Source organism: Jaculus jaculus, chromosome 19 (genome assembly GCF_020740685.1).
Source record: "Jaculus jaculus isolate mJacJac1 chromosome 19, mJacJac1.mat.Y.cur, whole genome shotgun sequence".
Classification (NCBI taxonomy): Eukaryota; Metazoa; Chordata; class Mammalia; order Rodentia; family Dipodidae; genus Jaculus; species Jaculus jaculus.
The window spans coordinates 2,388,773-2,405,097 of NC_059120.1; the positions used below are offsets into that span (position 1 = coordinate 2,388,773).

Below are 16,325 nucleotides of genomic sequence, written 5' to 3' on the forward strand. Positions count from 1 at the left end.
ATTTTTTAAAATTTTTTTATTATTTGACAGAGAGAGAGAGAGAGAGAAAGAGAGAGACAGAATATGAATTATGATAATGGGCACACCAGGGCCTCCAGCCACTGCAAACAAACTCCAGATGCATGCACCCCATTGTACATCTGGCTAGTGGGTCCTAGGGAATCGAACCTGGGTCCTTTGGCTTTGCTGGCAAACATCTTAACCGCTAAGTATCCCTCCAGCCCTCCTTAATCTTTTAAGATACAAAACTTTGTTGAAGTATTGACAATTTTGTGTGTGTGTGTGTTTATGTGGCAGTGGTCTCTTGCTCCTACAAATGAACACCAAATGCTTGCACCACTCTTTGAGTATCTGGCTACATGTGGGTGGCTGTGGGACTGAACCTGGGCTAGCAGCTTTGCAAGCAAGTGGCTTTAGCTACAAGTTTATCTTCCCAGCCTCTACTAGTTGCTCTTAATGACCACAAGTTTGACTCTCATGCTACCTGGAGCCATCACTTCTGACACTAAATGATGTCAAGGAAGCTCCTTCCCACCATCACTACTGCTATGGGTCCAGTTCACTGCTGTCCTTGGCAGTTCTCCCCTCCCTGCTTCTGCCATCTACTTTCCCTTCTGTTAGAAAATGGGAGGCACATCACAGGTTACAGGAGTCAAAGGTGGAACACCTTGAGCAGAAAGTAAGTGGTAATATAAATGAGTATAGGCAGGCTTGGATACAACCTCCAACATTATGTCCCATCTGTACACTGCTCTAAGCCAATGCTGAAGGCTGATATCCTGAGGGATATCATAAGCCTTGAAGATCATTAAGGTACTTCCCTACTGTGGTGTTCTTCTAGAAAAACCACATGCCATACCTAGAGGGGTAAAGAATGTGGCAGCACACACTTTGCCAGAATGCCTCAAAAATGTCAAGTGAAGACCTGCCACAGGCAAACAGAGAAAGTGCACAATGCGTCCAACAGACCCTCTATCTGGGAACAGATGAGAAGAAAAATGGGAGCTCAAACTTTGGACTGTCTTCCAGCAGCGACCATGGCTTTAGAATGTGTCAAACCAAAGTACTTACATAAAAAAATTAATACGAAGTTTACAAAATGAACAAGTAAAATAAACCTATTATAAGCTTAAAAAATTTATTTCTAATAAACACCACTTGATGCTTGACTCACAGATTTTATTTACATTTTGTCTACAGTTTCATTTCCTTATGAAATGAAGTAGTACAGCTCAATTAAACCAAATCAAATCATAATTATCTGAATTGTAAACTGTAAACTCCTAATAGCTAAATTTACAACCTTGCATTTGCTTAGGACAGCCAGTTTCCAACACACAGAGCACGAGAGTAAACCAATTTAACATGGAGCATCTAGAAGGTTCATCTGGCAACTCAAAAAGCAGACTTTCAACAAGCCCGAGGCACAGTTACAAGAGAGCAAGAGTTCTTGTGCAACCTACAGTGAATGCAGCAAGGACAATTAAGACATAGAAAACACGGGAAAGCTTGTAAAAATATTATGAAAATATTTCTACATAGATATCTTGCTTTCATCTTTAGATCACCGAAGAAAAAAAACACTTTAAAATAAAAAAAAATGTTTGGTCTGTCTACTAACCACCTTAAAATGCTTTAATTCTTATTTAAATTGTAGTGAGAAATATTGAGGGACAAAAAATTTAATTAAAAAAAAACACAAGAAAAAGAAATCAATACCCTTTCACAGAGAGCCAAAGTACAATTGCTGATTTCCTTTAATATACTTACCTTATATTGTCACTGAAGAGGACTGTTAAGAGAAACTTAACTTTTAAACCAGATGGGTTTAAAACAAAATGATCAAGTGACCACTTCTTGTTATTTCAGAAATAAAACTCTGAAAGCATTTTAAGCCATAAGATTTTTCAAGTAAACAGGAAAGTAGTTTTAATTATGCAGAAACCAGCATTCTTTAGCTATTCAAAAAAAAGTTATCTGCAGTTTGTTTTGTGTTAAATGTCTCAAGTCATATATTTGCTTAAATTTACATGACCGCTGCTAGCTTTTCATTAACCAATGCAGCTTTTCAATACATCAATCAAATACGGTATTTGTAACTCAACTCTTATTTCAAATAAACATTCTGAAAACAGATTATTATTATTATATTTTTTAACATCAGTAAAGATGGACTTTTTGGATGAGAAAAGGGAAAGGAGAACACCTCTCTCCTGCAGTTCTCCAGATTCCTTTGCTTCAAGTGTGGTGGTGCAAAACTGACATAAAGAGGGTAACAGAGACAAGGATTCTAAGGCACCCTCAGCATAGGGAATTGAAAGGAAGTTTCCAGTTGGTGGCTTTATAATTAAACTTCTGTTAAGAATCACTATGACACAGCCAATGACCAGGTCAACTACTCCCAAAGGAATACAAGTTGGTCACTGTATCAGCCTTGTACACATGGCCAGTGTCCAGGAAAGCTTAGGTAATCCTGGCTCCAGCCAATGTAGGCAGGATCTACTCAGAAATGAGAATGAGAACTGAAATGAGGAATCAAAGGTACCGTTAAGCTGAAATGGTTTTAAATGAAGTCAATGGCTGTAATTAATAAACAGAACATTTGGGGGACATTATGGCTTAAAATGCATTTACTTTTAGTTCCACAAATAAACATAGATGTATTGTTCTGAAACACAATAAAGGCATGCACCTCTATCAGCAGATTTAGCACTTCTGATCAAATAAGATATCAACTTCTTAAAAAGTATGCTTCATGCACTGCTGTTTTAGATGTGATTTTAATACATTATTTCTTTTTGGAACTTGAACGAGAGGCAGAATGGGTTGATCCAGAAGACGACCTGTGGTGCCTGTAAGACATAATGAGAGAGTGGTGCAATCTAGTGAGCCAGTGCTGGACTCGTGCACAAGACTGTTAAACTAAACACCTTGGTGCCGCAGAAAGAATCATCATAAACCAATATATCCACTTGTATGTAGACGTCTAGATGTGAGTCCAGTAACTTGTTTTAATTAATATTTCTACATGAAAAATCTTCTCATTTCAAAATATAGCCACCTCTCAATTATTTATGGCAATGAAGGAAACCTTGCAAAAAGCACAGTCATAGGGCATGTCCAACAAAGCACACAAACCTGGTATGGAGTGTGACTCAACAATGCCTGCGCTGCACTAAGGAAGTGTGGGTCGTTTGTATGTAAAATAGACACAGCAAGGCTTCCTTTGTGTGTGATAAAAGTACACTCATCAACAATGAGGTCTGGGAAATCTAGGTCACACAAAACGGCTGTACAGTTAGCTATAGGGTTATATTCATGCAGCTAAGATGAGTAAGTCAATATCAACCTGGGTGAAGTAGTGGTGTTCCGTAGGGGTTGGCCCTGGGCTCAGGGTTGTTTAGTGTTCTCACCCATCACCTGGCTTACAGAATAGAGAACATGTTCATTAAGTTTAGATGACAACAAACTAGGGGTGGGGAGATTATATGTGGCTAAGGTAAAAATCTGCAGAAGTGGTAAGCAGGCAACAATGAATTCCACTTGAGTACAGTTAATTCTCTCATATAGGAACAAATACGACTGTGTATAATCTCAGCACCTAAAGTTCCAATGTGAAGAAGCAAGTCTCATCATCTCGTGTAAAGAGTAGCGCAGTCCTATTCACTGCACCTGCTCGTCACTGGGGAAGAGTAGCATTACCCTACTACTGAACCCACTACCAGAAGCTTATATGATCCTTTTCTTCTCTTCCATAAGCAGAGGATTGGGAAAGTTTGTCAAGAATACAAATGACTACAACTAAATGCTGAGACTAAGAGAAAATTAGTGAAACTGAATGACCAGCCTGTTGCAGGAAAGGTTGAAAAGTATCTTTTCAACATCCCTCTTTCAAGTTAAAAAAATGTCATTATGAATAAAGTAGCCTCTTAAAAATCCTGTCCAAAAAAAAATTTTTTTTTTTTGTCTTCAAGATGTATTATCTACAAGGGAGAAAGGGCAAGTAACTTGCTATAGGAATCCAAACAACCTTGCAGGTGAATTCTGATTAGATGCCATAGAATCCCTATCATGTCTAACATTTACTTTAAAATAGCATAAATATAAAATTATTTCAACATACAGCTTCTGGGTTGTAATCTTAAAAAGACACAAAAATAACCGAGAGTTGGCTATAGTAATACACATGGAAACAGAGATCTAGACAGTAAGTGATTGGAGAATGGTTTGAGCTACTTTTCTAACACTAATAAAGCAAGCTAAGCAAAACAACCTGGTTTTGAAGTTGAAAGATGAAAAAATTTGAGAGCCAAGTAGACAGAAATCTACCCCTGACTGGCACGTTTAGTTTGTGTAGTAGCACACTTAAGAACACCCATTCTTATTTCTACAGAAACCCAAACCTTTCGGGTGACCGTGATCTTGTTCGTCTTTTTTTGCGATCTCCAGGTGAAGAAGATCGAGAACGGCTTCTCTTTCTGCTCCTCTCAGGAGAAGATGAAGAACTTGAATAAGATCTTTTTCGTGGGGAAGAAGAGCCCCTGTGGGACCTGGAGCTGGATCTTCATTGATTGAGAAACAGATCAAACATTTCATTAAAGGAAGAAATGAATCTGACTGTTCAGCTTCCAAAAATAAATAGGATTCATGACTGAGATTTTTACAAGAAGTGATACTTACTGCTTACTCAATAGAAGACTTCTGGATCAATCATGAAAATTTTCTACCAAATACAATCATATTCATTTCATCTCTTTTAAAAGTTTTAAGTATTTACCTTTTGTAACTAAAAAACAGCTTATCGAATTTAGAATAATTTTATTAAAGTGTATAAACAGCAAAGTCAACAGGCACCTGCAGTTCTGTGACTTTATGTTGATAAATTACATATTTCCACTTGGGAAGAAAATACATATGTTATATACAACTTCCTGATGAAAATGAGCTCCTTGTGGGCGGAACTATGCACCTCAGTTAAGCTGTGATAAAAAGTCATGGGATGTGGTATAGGAATGAGAAAGAAACAGTAACTGGTAAGGTGCAAAGTATCCAGAGAAACAGGAGTAACTCTAACACTTGACCTGCATGTACAAGACTTACTCATGGAGTATGAGGAGTTGACATTCACATGTTTCAAACAGAAGTAAAAGTGTAATATTTAAATGCATTTTTCTTCATTTACGTATTTTGTTGAAGGAATTTAGCTCAAACTTCCCAAAAAATTCACCTTTGGGCTTAAAACAATCCAGAAAGCCCAAAAGGAGAATTCTTTGGAAAGTTGTAAGCAATGGTAAGTGTTTGGTAACAACATGAAGACTGCTCGGCAGCCTCAGCACTGCAGTTCCCAAAGGGAACGCCAGAGCTCAAGTGTGTTCACATGAGCACTAAAATGAGAAGACTGAGTATTAATACACACAAGACACATTTGCTATTTTATGGTGGCTTAATAGAAGTGTGCATAGTTATAGCTGTCTGCAAATGCTATGTAAGGCTCAAAAAAGCTAGCAATTTTTACCAGAACTACCATTTAACTACAATGTGAAATCCCGAAGTGGTACTCCTCTTTATGCTAAAATGTACTGAACAACACATTACCTTCACAACAGAGGCAACATATTTTGAATAAGGACAGAACAAAATTTTCAAGGTAACAAAAAGGAGTGTTTCAGTTGCTTCTTGGCCAGTCATTTCCTTCTCGGAAGTTTGACTAAATCCAACTTAAAGTTCCCAGGAATGCTTACACCAAACCCTACCTGACCTAACATTCTACTGGACTTAAGTTGTTTTTTTTTTTTAATGCTTTTTAAAAAGATTTGTTTTTATTTATTTATTAGAGACAGAACAAGAGAGAGAGAGAGAGACAGAGAGATAGAGATAGAGAGATAGATAGATAGATAGAGAGAGAATGGGCATGCCAGGGCCTCTAGCCAATGCAAACAAACTCCAGACACATGCACCACCATGTGCATATGGCTTATGTAGGACCTGGAGAATTGAACCTGGGTCTCTAGGCTTCACAGGCATAGGCCCTAACTGCTAAGCCATCTCTCCAGTCCATGGACTTAAGTTTTAAGAGGGGTGTATGTTTTACAAATATGGCTTGCATTAGTATTTTTAAATTAGGGAGAAATGAAAATATACACACAGTACTTTTAGAAACTATATTTCTTAAAAATAGCAAAGCCATTTTTGTAAATATGTGCTTTGCAAAACAGATCCTGTTTTGAAGCAAGGTATTTTTTTTTCCTTTTAATAACAGCAAACTTCTCATTTGTGTATCTAATTTTAATTCCCTAATTCAAGCATATTCTTAATACTCTAGACAAATTGAAATTTACATCCCTCTTTTATCATATCTCAGCTCTAGAACAACATATCCTGTCTAATGGAAAGTAACAACCTTCTATTTCAATCATGGGAATGTCTTGGCACATTGCTGGCAATGGAAACGTTTCATGGTGAAAAAATTAAGCCAAGGCAAGTGCATTAGCTAATAATGCTAAAATAAACTGACAAATAGAAGCAGCAAAATAATGAGGGGGGTCGGGGGTAGGGGAGAAGCAGCAACACCTTCTGCAGCCTTTAAGGATCGTTTCCTCTGCTTTGCAGAGATGCTACCTCATTCACCTTGATTTCGACCCACGAGATCTCGAGTGTTCTCTGGAACTGGAACGAGATCTTGACTGCGAGCTGGAAGAACTTCTTGAACGGGACCTGGAACAACATGGAAGCAATTTGTTTTCCAGGACCACTTTACTCAACTTTGTGATATGAACATGGAAAGAAAGATACATGTTAGCATCCATTCCATACAAAACCGTCTAAAACCTCTAGACTACTCAGAATGCACACTACCAGTTCATCACAAGGTGAATTTTTATGTTCACTAATAATTAACTAGACATCACCCAAGACCAACACACCCAGCAGTGTTGCAGTTTATATTCACATTCACTAGGATGCACTCAAGACTTTCATCTAAAGCCCTGTCTCCTTCAATGTCCACCTGGCTGCAAGCTTTACATGATGATCTGTGTGGATCTGGCTTCCATACTCCCACTTGCTCAGCTGAAGAGTTCAAAAAATATACAACAATCTGGTGTCGTGATACGTAACTGTACTATTGAAAAATATAGCACCAGGAAGATACTATTTAAATTCAAAAATCCCAGATTCAAGTAGTCTCTAATATACATTTTCAGTTTGTCCTTACAAAAAGAGATTATTAATATTATTTTTGGGGGGTTTTCGAGGTAAGGTCTCATTTTAGCTCAGGCTGACCTGGAATTCACTCTGTAGTCTCAGGGTGGCCTTGAACTCATGGTGATCCTCCTACCTCTGCCTCCCAAGTGCTGGGATTAAAGGCGTGTGCCACCACGCCTGGCGAGATAATTACATGTTTATCTCAAAATTATTTTTTTGGCAATGAACTTAGGGCCTCATGCATTCTAGGTAAGCAGCCTATCAGCAAGGTATGCTCAAAAATTTCTTTATGTAAATTTTTAATAGTTTTGTTTTATAGTAGTAATTAATAAATACCTCACCATTGATAATTCGTATTTTAATCCTAAACATGGGACACAGCATTACTTAACTGTGAGCTGTTCAGTGTTTTTTCTCAGCTGAAATTTTAACTCTATGTATTTTACACCATAATACAAAGGAATATTCAAATATAACAGCAACCAAGTATTCTATTTTATTCCTGGATATCCCCTAGCAGTAAGCATTAAGACAAAGAACTCATATAGCTGAGTTTGTTCCTTTATTTAGAATATTTATACCAAATTATTTAAAACTGCAATGATTTCATAAGTATCCAGTCTTTACAAAAAAACTTTTAACATATTCAAGTATCTTCTTCATTTACTTGAAAATTTCTAAATGGAAGCTACATACTAAGATAATTACATGTTCTGATATGTGGTAATTTAAGTCTTCTTTAGTTAAACAGGCATGATGCCAATACAGGATAAGCAAGTTTCATGTAAGGAATTTTTATTTCTGAAAATATGGGACAGCATCTACAATGGCACCAGGATAAAGTCTATCAAAAGACGACTTGAACAAAATCTCTGAGTAAAAAGGAAAGCTTATTTAGTTAAAAAGTAAAATATATAAATAAAGAAGTTAGATACTGACATTTTGACTGGAGTTACCCTTGACCTGTACCCGTTTACCTGGACCTAGACCTTGAACTTGAGGGGGAGGATGAGCGTGATGAAGATGGAGAATGTGAAGATCGAGACTTTGAACGGCTCCGTCTATTTGGTTTCTTTTTATTACTATCTTCTTCTTCACTGGCGTCAAGATTATACTTTGAGAGATCAGCATCATCTTCATCCTCATCCTAGAAGCTCACAGGTTTAGACACTGTGTTACTCACTGAGCAAGATAAACACTTAAACTATCTGCATATGGATGTGCCATCAGTGCCTCAAAGCAAACTCACTCTCAATTCTGGAGTTCACGTTTAACAGACTTGACAACTGTCAGGTTCAGACTACACCTAGAAGGCATATTCATTCCTTTGGCAGTCATGTTTATGGGATTAGCCACCACTATTTTCAACTCCACTTCCTTAAAATCCTCAAGACCACACTTCTGGTATTACTTTTCTTATCTTGCATGTTACAGTGACCTCCTCTGCCGTCACCATAAATATGAAAAATTATTCTACCCTTCTGATACTTCAAAATTCTGATACACCGTGACCCTGAAGAACAGGCCAGACACGTATGATTTGTTTTTCATAACACACACAGCCTAGACTTCTAAGGTTCAGACTCCAGACTCTGAATCTAGCTCTGAAGCAAACCATAAACAAGCCTCTGGCTCCAAAAGCAGGTAAACCTCTCCAGTGACTCCTCCCCCTCTCCTGTTCTAATGGGGGTCACCAAAGTGTAATATCCTCCTTTTCTCTGTCTTTCAAGGCTGCTGGTTTGTTTCCTACCCGAGCAAGAGCTCAGCTCTGTGTCTGTGCACTCTCTCCTTTTCATAGCCCATCACAGCACTCAAGTTTCAGTTTCCCTCTCAACTACCCCACCTCCAATAGAGCCAAGGCACCTCTTCTAGCTCTGTTCATCACACAAGGTACTTAAGTTACCATTACTGCTATCCAAGCTACCTTGATTTACAGGTGCTTTCACCTGAAATTCCACATGGTATGTTTAAACACTGCTCAGCAGAGTCAGTACACAACTTTTGTGACTCAGACTGTAAAAGCATCTGTGCTATGCCAAAGTTCAGATAAGACAAAGGGGAAAACAGAAAAGGAATCAGCTTACCTCATCTAATTTATATTTAGAAAGATCTTCATCCTCATCCTCTTCCTCGCCCTCTGATTCTTTATCTTCTACTTCTTTTAATATAGACGCAGGACCAACTGCCTTTCCCCTATACTTTTTCTTTTTACGTCCAAACTAGAAAAAACAATACCAAAATGTTTCTGTAGGATCAAGTACATCAATACATTTTCTAATTATCTTATATAATTAACTTCAAATTGTATTTACAGAAATGAGGCATTAAAGACTCCATAGAGTTAACTTCAAATTGTATTTAAGTTAAGAAATCCATATAGCTAAGTGAGGTAACTTCAAATTGTATTTACAAAACAAGACACACATTAACAATTCTCCTCTGACGTAAAGATAGTTTCAGTTTTACCTAAACAAATATTCAGTCTCTGAACACCTATTTAGTGCTCACCTCATCATATTCTCCATCAGATTCTTCTCTTTCTATATACTCAACATTTTCTCTTTCATTAAAACCACCACCATATCCTTAAAAAGAGGGCACAAATTATTATAATTCACTTAAATAACAAAAAGTATGTCCACACCACTGATCCAACAGGAAAAGAAAATCTAATCAATAACAGCTGCCTATATGACTATTAGTTACAATTTCAATAATCTTTTTGAAACATCTCCACATTAAGACACCTTATTAAGCTTACAGCTTTTTCCAACTCCAACAGGTCATTCATGGGTACATGTACAAACCATCTCTTTAGTCTTGCTAGAACCATGTTCTAAAAAAAAAATAATTAGCAAAAGAGAACTTTTGTACTGCTCTTTAGATACAATTTTCTATCAGCTGCACTGTCTGAATTTTTTTTCAAGATTTTGATAAACACAAATTTTGCTGAATGAAAATGTAGGCTGGGCATGTCTGCACACACCTTTAATCTCAGCACTTGGGGGTGGGGGGCTAAGGTAGGAGGACTGCTGTGAATTTGAAGACAGCCTGGGACTATATAGTGAATTCCAGGTGAGCCTAGGCTAGAGAGATCCTACCTCAGAAAAACAAAAACGGGGGCTGGAAGGATGGTTCAGTGGTTAAGGCATTGCTACAAAGCCTACAGACCCGGGTTTGATTCCCCAGTACCCACGTAAAGCCATGCACAAAGTGGTGCATGCATCTGGAGTTTTTTTTTCCCTGTCTCTCTTCTGTCCATCTCTCTCTGCTTGCAAATAAATAAATAAATAAAATAAAAACCCACAAAAATTAAAATGTAATATGCCACAAATTAGAAGTTGAGAGATAGCTAACTATACAGGCATGTATGACAATCAAAGGCCATTCTTTGTTTGGCCTTAGTTTAATTAGTTTTAATAACGGTGTTTTTAGAGTATAGTTAAGGTCTTCAATGTAAACCTCCAAATTAAAAGTATTCTATTACAAATTAGTTAATATTAGTGAATCAATATTCACTGATATCAAAACTTAATGTTTACAATTTGGCAGGTCTTTAACATGAGCCTAAAAAAGTATGGAATAACAAAGAAAATGAGCTAGTTTAGGAATATCAGATGGAAGACTCTACATTTTCTCACCAAAAATTCATATGGCCAAGAACAACAGAACCTGATAGCACTGCTGAGCAGTGCCAGTACAAGGTCAGCTCAGTCAAGAGCCAGCAAGGTGACTACACTTGCTCACCAAAGGCATTAAAAACAATAACAGTTTCAAATTTTACATCAATGAAACATCCTTTCATTTCTTTATACTACTGTGCCAAGAACTTAAAATTCTTGGAAGCATGGCAATAAAACCTTCAGAAATCCATATGGAGCACTTGTAAAAGCAGATGGTGCAATGTACAGAAGAATCATAGCATGATGATAACGTAAACCGTCAATCATGTCAGCAACTGAGGAGCTACTTTCCGTTCTGACACCCCAGTCCTCGATAAGGAGCATCTGCTGACAACAAAGGGGAAGGGAGATGATGTGACCCTGCACAGCCAAGAGAACTGCAGAGAACACAGCAACACTACTCATGAGTATGCTGTTTGCTCTGAATACTCGGACTTAGCGGAAGGGTTCAAACAGAAGTTTTCAGTCTGGGGAAAAAGTACAAAGAAACTCCTGGCTCAAGTGGGCAGAAAGGGAGTATACAGACGATGAGGTGACAGCTTTCCTGATAAGACACTCAATACCCTTGCCTTTGGTGTCGATGCATGTTTGTCTCTGTGCAGCGGTAAGACAAGCAAGGTAATCTCTTGCCTAGGAAACTTCTTGGTTTGCAGTGTATGTGACAAACACTGATCATAAGAAAGAGAGAGATGGCTGCAGCATGACCAGGTGCTGGGTTTTTTAAAAACCACAAATGCATTCAGAATACAATTAATTAGACACTTATGTGATAATGTTCAATAGGCAGTGGTATATTCAGGTCAAAGAAGTCTGAGCTGGAGACATAAACTTAGGTATTATGGTGAGTCAATTGTCACTTTAGGCTTAGAAGGTACAGAGAAATGAGATAATGAAAGGTGGGCGAGGGATCAGGTCTTCAGAATCCTAACATTCAGTGGCAAGGTAGAAGACAAAGGGAATGATCCCAGCAAAACATCCAGAGTTGGGGCTGGACTGAAGCCTCAGAGGTAAAATGCTTGCTGTGCAAGCCCCAGTACCTGAACGTGGATCCCCAGACTCCACACAAAAGCTGGTAGTATGCCTATTGAGAGATGGGGGGCAGAAACAGGAGAAATTTCCTGGAAGCTACAGGATCTAAACCAGCAATACAAAACAAAGTCTGTATGTGTTTTAAAGAAAAAACAATGCTAGCACAAAACTCCAGGCCAAGCTGGATATGTTGATGTATGCCGGTAATCCCAGCACTTGGAAGGCTGGGACAGAAGATGGGATATGAAAGTCATCCTTGGTTACATAATGAATTTGAGGCCAGCCTGGGCTACAAACAAATTGAAAAACAAAATTCAAACAGAAGTTCAAAATATACAAACCCCATGGGTTTTACTATACTCTTAAGAAGGTGATACAGCCGGGTGTGGTGGCACACGCCTTTAATCCCAGCACTCGGGAGGCAGAGGTAGGAGGATCGCTGTGAGTTCGAGGCCACCCTGAGACTCCATAGTGAATTGCAGGTCAGCCTGGGCCAGAGACCTTACTTCAAAAAAACCAAAAAAAAAAAAAAAAAAAGAAGGTGATACAATAATCTGATTTTTCAGTTCTTTTAGCATTTATTTAGTTAAAATGTAGTCCTATCTTACCTGTTCTTTCTTCTAATTTAGCATACTTTGGAGTATTACACATGTTGCACTCTGATCTTCTAGCCCAATTCACATTACTGCAACTATAATCATAAAAACATCAAATTAGAAGACCATAATACACTGAAATAAATTATCATGCATCCTAGAATTCAAAGGCAAAATAATCAGCATAAAGCAATGCTAAGATGAAATGTGAATAAAGATGTACAATGGTTTAGGGAATGTGGGTTCCAGCAGCAGACTGAACTATTTAGGCAGGGAACGGAATCATCGATACACATACGGTTCTGAGAAATGACACTACAGACTCCAGAGACTAAAAAAAAAGTTTCACTGAATTCTCAATATTTACCTCAAAGAACACATTGTACTTTTCAAATACAAGGTAGCATTTTTATTCCCCTCTAAGGAATCATATTCAGTAAACCAAGTCCTATGACTTAAGTCTGCTGGTGAAAAAAAAATTCAATACAAAATTTAACCTTTATACTGGGTAAGAAATTTATGTAAGCTCCTTTTCCAATTCAGTGCTCTCATAGATGTCAGATTCATTTGCACAGCAGAAAAGAAGGGTGCTGGGAAACCAATACAGAAATAAACCTAAAATTGGAAATAAAAAACTATGCTGATACCAGACAATTTTTATAGCGGGCAACTTATGCTTCTATAGTGACTTTGAAAATAGGCAAAATATTTCACTCTGACAGGCAAGTTTTCTGAAACAGACCTTGATATTACAATGCCTTCATCCTTTTTAGTGATTATTCCACCATAAATTTTTACTGTAAAAGGCATATGGCACGATCAACAGTCTTAAAGGGATGACTCGTAAATGTGATTAATGAGAACTCAAAATGAGGAGTGGCTGGACACATCAATGGAATAATGGACAATAATTTGAAACACATACGTTTTACATTGCCAGTCATTAGCACTAAAAAGGCCTCGGCTCTTTTCTGCAAGTGTCTTTCCTATTTCTGTGCCCCCAGCTTTCATCATCTTGGCCTCGGTTGTTTTCTCTGAAAAGAGAAATAATACAATATAAACCTGGGGACACAAGAGATGGTCTGTTTGAAGTATTAATAGAATCTCCTTAAGCACTCACCCCGACCACATCTATTACAGCTGGTTCTTCTAGCAAAGTTTACGTTTCCACATCTGAAAAGAAAGGAAGAAACACTTGCATGAAACCTTTGGAAATCTGTAAAATTTATAGTCTTCACTACAAATAACACATAACTCTTAAACCATCTCAGACATGCGAATATTAACTTCAGAATTTAGTAAGAAAAAAAAAGACTGAGTCACAAACACAGGGTATTATCTCACATATTTACTAGCATGTAACCCTGACCTAATATCTTCACATTAGCATGTGTGACCATTAATCACAATAAAACTTGTTTCAAAGCAAGATTTGGCTTCTTCAACAATTATACAAGGTACCAGGGAGTTTGGGGGGGGTAGGGGGAGAACACCAAGTTAAACACAGTTGCATGGAATAACTTTTGAGAAACACAAAACCCTAAGTGTGGATCAAAAATGAAACAACGGTTAGAAGAGGACTTTACAGATGCTGACAAAATGTTCTTTTCATATGTCAAATGTGGGATGGCAAGGAAAACAGGTTATATTAACCAAAAGTACATTCAGTAGCAAAGCTAAAGTTCAGACATTGCAAAAAACAAGTCACCACACCTAATAAATGATGGGGAAAAACAGTCATTTTGTGATTGTATTTAACAAATAAATTACTAGTTAAAGCTTGTTAAATACTCCCAATGTTATGTAATGCTCAAAAGAAAGCTCAGTTTTCAAATGTTACACTAGAACGAGATAAAAAAAAATGTGGTTTCAACAGTAAAATGAAGCACTCCACATTTTTACTTTTAAATCCTGTAAAATAACATACATGATCCCAATAAACACTGAAAATGCCTTCTGGATTAGTAGATAATGGCAGCATTACTGTGTTTGTGTAAATGAGTTTAAATGCACAGGACTATGCATTTCAAAGGAGTGCTACCTCAAATATTTGTTTTTTTCAAGGCAGGGTCTTGATCTAGCCTACGCTGACCTGTAATTAACTATGTAGTGTCAGGGTGTCCGCGAATTCACGGTGCCCAGACTAAAGGCATGCACCACCACACCTGACAAGAACATATTTTCCAAGTCACCAACATCACTAAAGTCAGAAGGCAGAGGGTGGTATTTTAAGTATTTTGAATGCTTCCAACACTGTCATACAGAGTAACTTCTGTTCTTTTCAGCATCACAAGACTCCAACTTCTTAAAGTACTCTTACTGCTGAGCTATCAGCAGCTGTCAATCACTGAGCACGTTACATTTCTATACAAAGTATCCAAGCCTGTAGACAGTATCCAGGCTACCTTAGGCGGCCACTGTCAGGGAGAGGTTCCAGCAGTAACTTTGTAGCAAAAAGAAATGCTTAAACCAGTCGCTCTGTCAGAAAACTGGAATTAAACCCAGGTCTGTTCCAGTTTGTGTTCTCTCTCTGGCTAATTCAGGAACAAGGAAGAAAGACATTTTGCTTGAACGCGAATAGTCTTATTATTATTATTTTGTACGGTTAGCAAATAGGTGCAGGTCTCTGTGCCTTCTTCGGAAAGAGGTGATGGACATTCAGCAGCAGCCACGTCACTCAGAAGGGGTCTCTGACACCAGGGCAACCCAATCTCTATCTGCATGTCCAAGCCAGGCAGGACTGTGGCTGGGGGAAGGAGGAGGACGAGGAGGTGGAGGGGAGGAAGAGAACTAGGAGAGGAAGAGGAGGAGGGGGAGAGAGAGAAGAGGAAGGGGGAGAGAAAGGAGGAAGGGGGTGAGGAAGAGGAGGAGGAAAGAGAGAAGAGGAGGAGGGGGGAGAGGAAGAAGAGGAGGAGAAGGGGAGGAGGGAAAGTCAGAGGAGGACGGGGTAGAGGAAGAGGACGAGAGGGAGAGAAGGAAAAGGGGGCAGAGGGAGGGACGGGGGGGGGCTCCCTCCAGGTGCACACACACTTCGCAGGCCCCCGGGAGAAGGCGTTGGCGGAGGAGGGGAGGGCGCGGTCAAGGGACAGATCCTTAAACAGCGCGGGCGGGCGGGCGGGAGGGCGCGCGCAGCCACGTGCGGGCCGAGCGCGCGGGGGCCCCCGCCCCGCCCCTCCCCCGCCCCGCAGGCCGCGGCCGCACAAAGGCCCACGGCCGCCGGCCAGGCCTTCTTCCCGCCGCCCGCCCCGAGGCCCCGCCGGGACGCCGCCGCCCGCCGCGAGCCCTTCCGTCCGCTCACTTCTTGTCAGGGCAGATCCAGTCCCCGTCACTGACTCGGAAATTCTTGGTGGACATCTTGGACGCCCGCAGCCCCGCCGCCCGCAGCGTCGTCTTCTCCGCAGGCCGCGGCCGGGGCCTCCGCCCGCTCGGGCTGTCCGCACGCCGCCGGGCCCGGCGCGTCAAGGCTGTGCCGGAGATCGCGGGCTTCGCGTGGGGCTCGGCTTTCCCTTCGCTGGCGCCGTCCCGATCGGCTGCCTCCCTGCGCGCAAGCTAGCGTGGACACCGACCGCTTCGACGGCGCCGCGGAACAGGCGCGGCCCGGGCAGCCCGGACGGGGGCCTTCGAGGCGCCGGCGCCCCCACAGGCCGGAGGACCTAACAGAAAAGGACTTCCGCCTGGGGGCGGGGCTGGCGACGCGAGGCGGAAGTGGCCTTGGGCACGTGGAGGCGGAAGTGACCTTACAGCTGCGGAGGCGGAAGTGGCTGGGACTAATTCCTAGCTTTAGGCCTGCGGGTTGTTTACTTCGCCCTTGCTC

At 40.0% G+C, this 16,325-nt stretch overlaps 1 protein-coding gene across 2 annotated transcripts; it reads right to left on the reverse strand.

The window, feature by feature from the left end:
* Nucleotides 1-1,162: 1,162 nt before the first annotated feature.
* On the reverse strand, nucleotides 1,163-15,934 carry Zranb2 (zinc finger RANBP2-type containing 2). Of its 2 annotated transcripts, XM_045138407.1 has the most exons (11): nucleotides 15,810-15,934; nucleotides 13,632-13,684; nucleotides 13,437-13,545; nucleotides 12,524-12,606; nucleotides 9,712-9,788; nucleotides 9,288-9,422; nucleotides 8,181-8,350; nucleotides 6,628-6,714; nucleotides 4,404-4,562; nucleotides 3,350-3,424; nucleotides 1,163-2,852 (listed from the first exon to the last, which is right to left on the reverse strand). In XM_045138407.1, the coding sequence occupies exons 1-10, from the start codon at nucleotides 15,863-15,865 to the stop codon at nucleotides 3,391-3,393; spliced, it is 963 nt and encodes a 320-aa protein (XP_044994342.1). In that variant the 5' UTR covers nucleotides 15,866-15,934; the 3' UTR covers nucleotides 1,163-2,852; nucleotides 3,350-3,390. The 2 variants fall into 2 exon arrangements, with proteins under 2 accessions (XP_044994342.1, XP_004671423.1); XM_004671366.2 differs by lacking the exon at nucleotides 3,350-3,424.
* Between the last annotated feature and the right edge of the window lie 391 nt (nucleotides 15,935-16,325).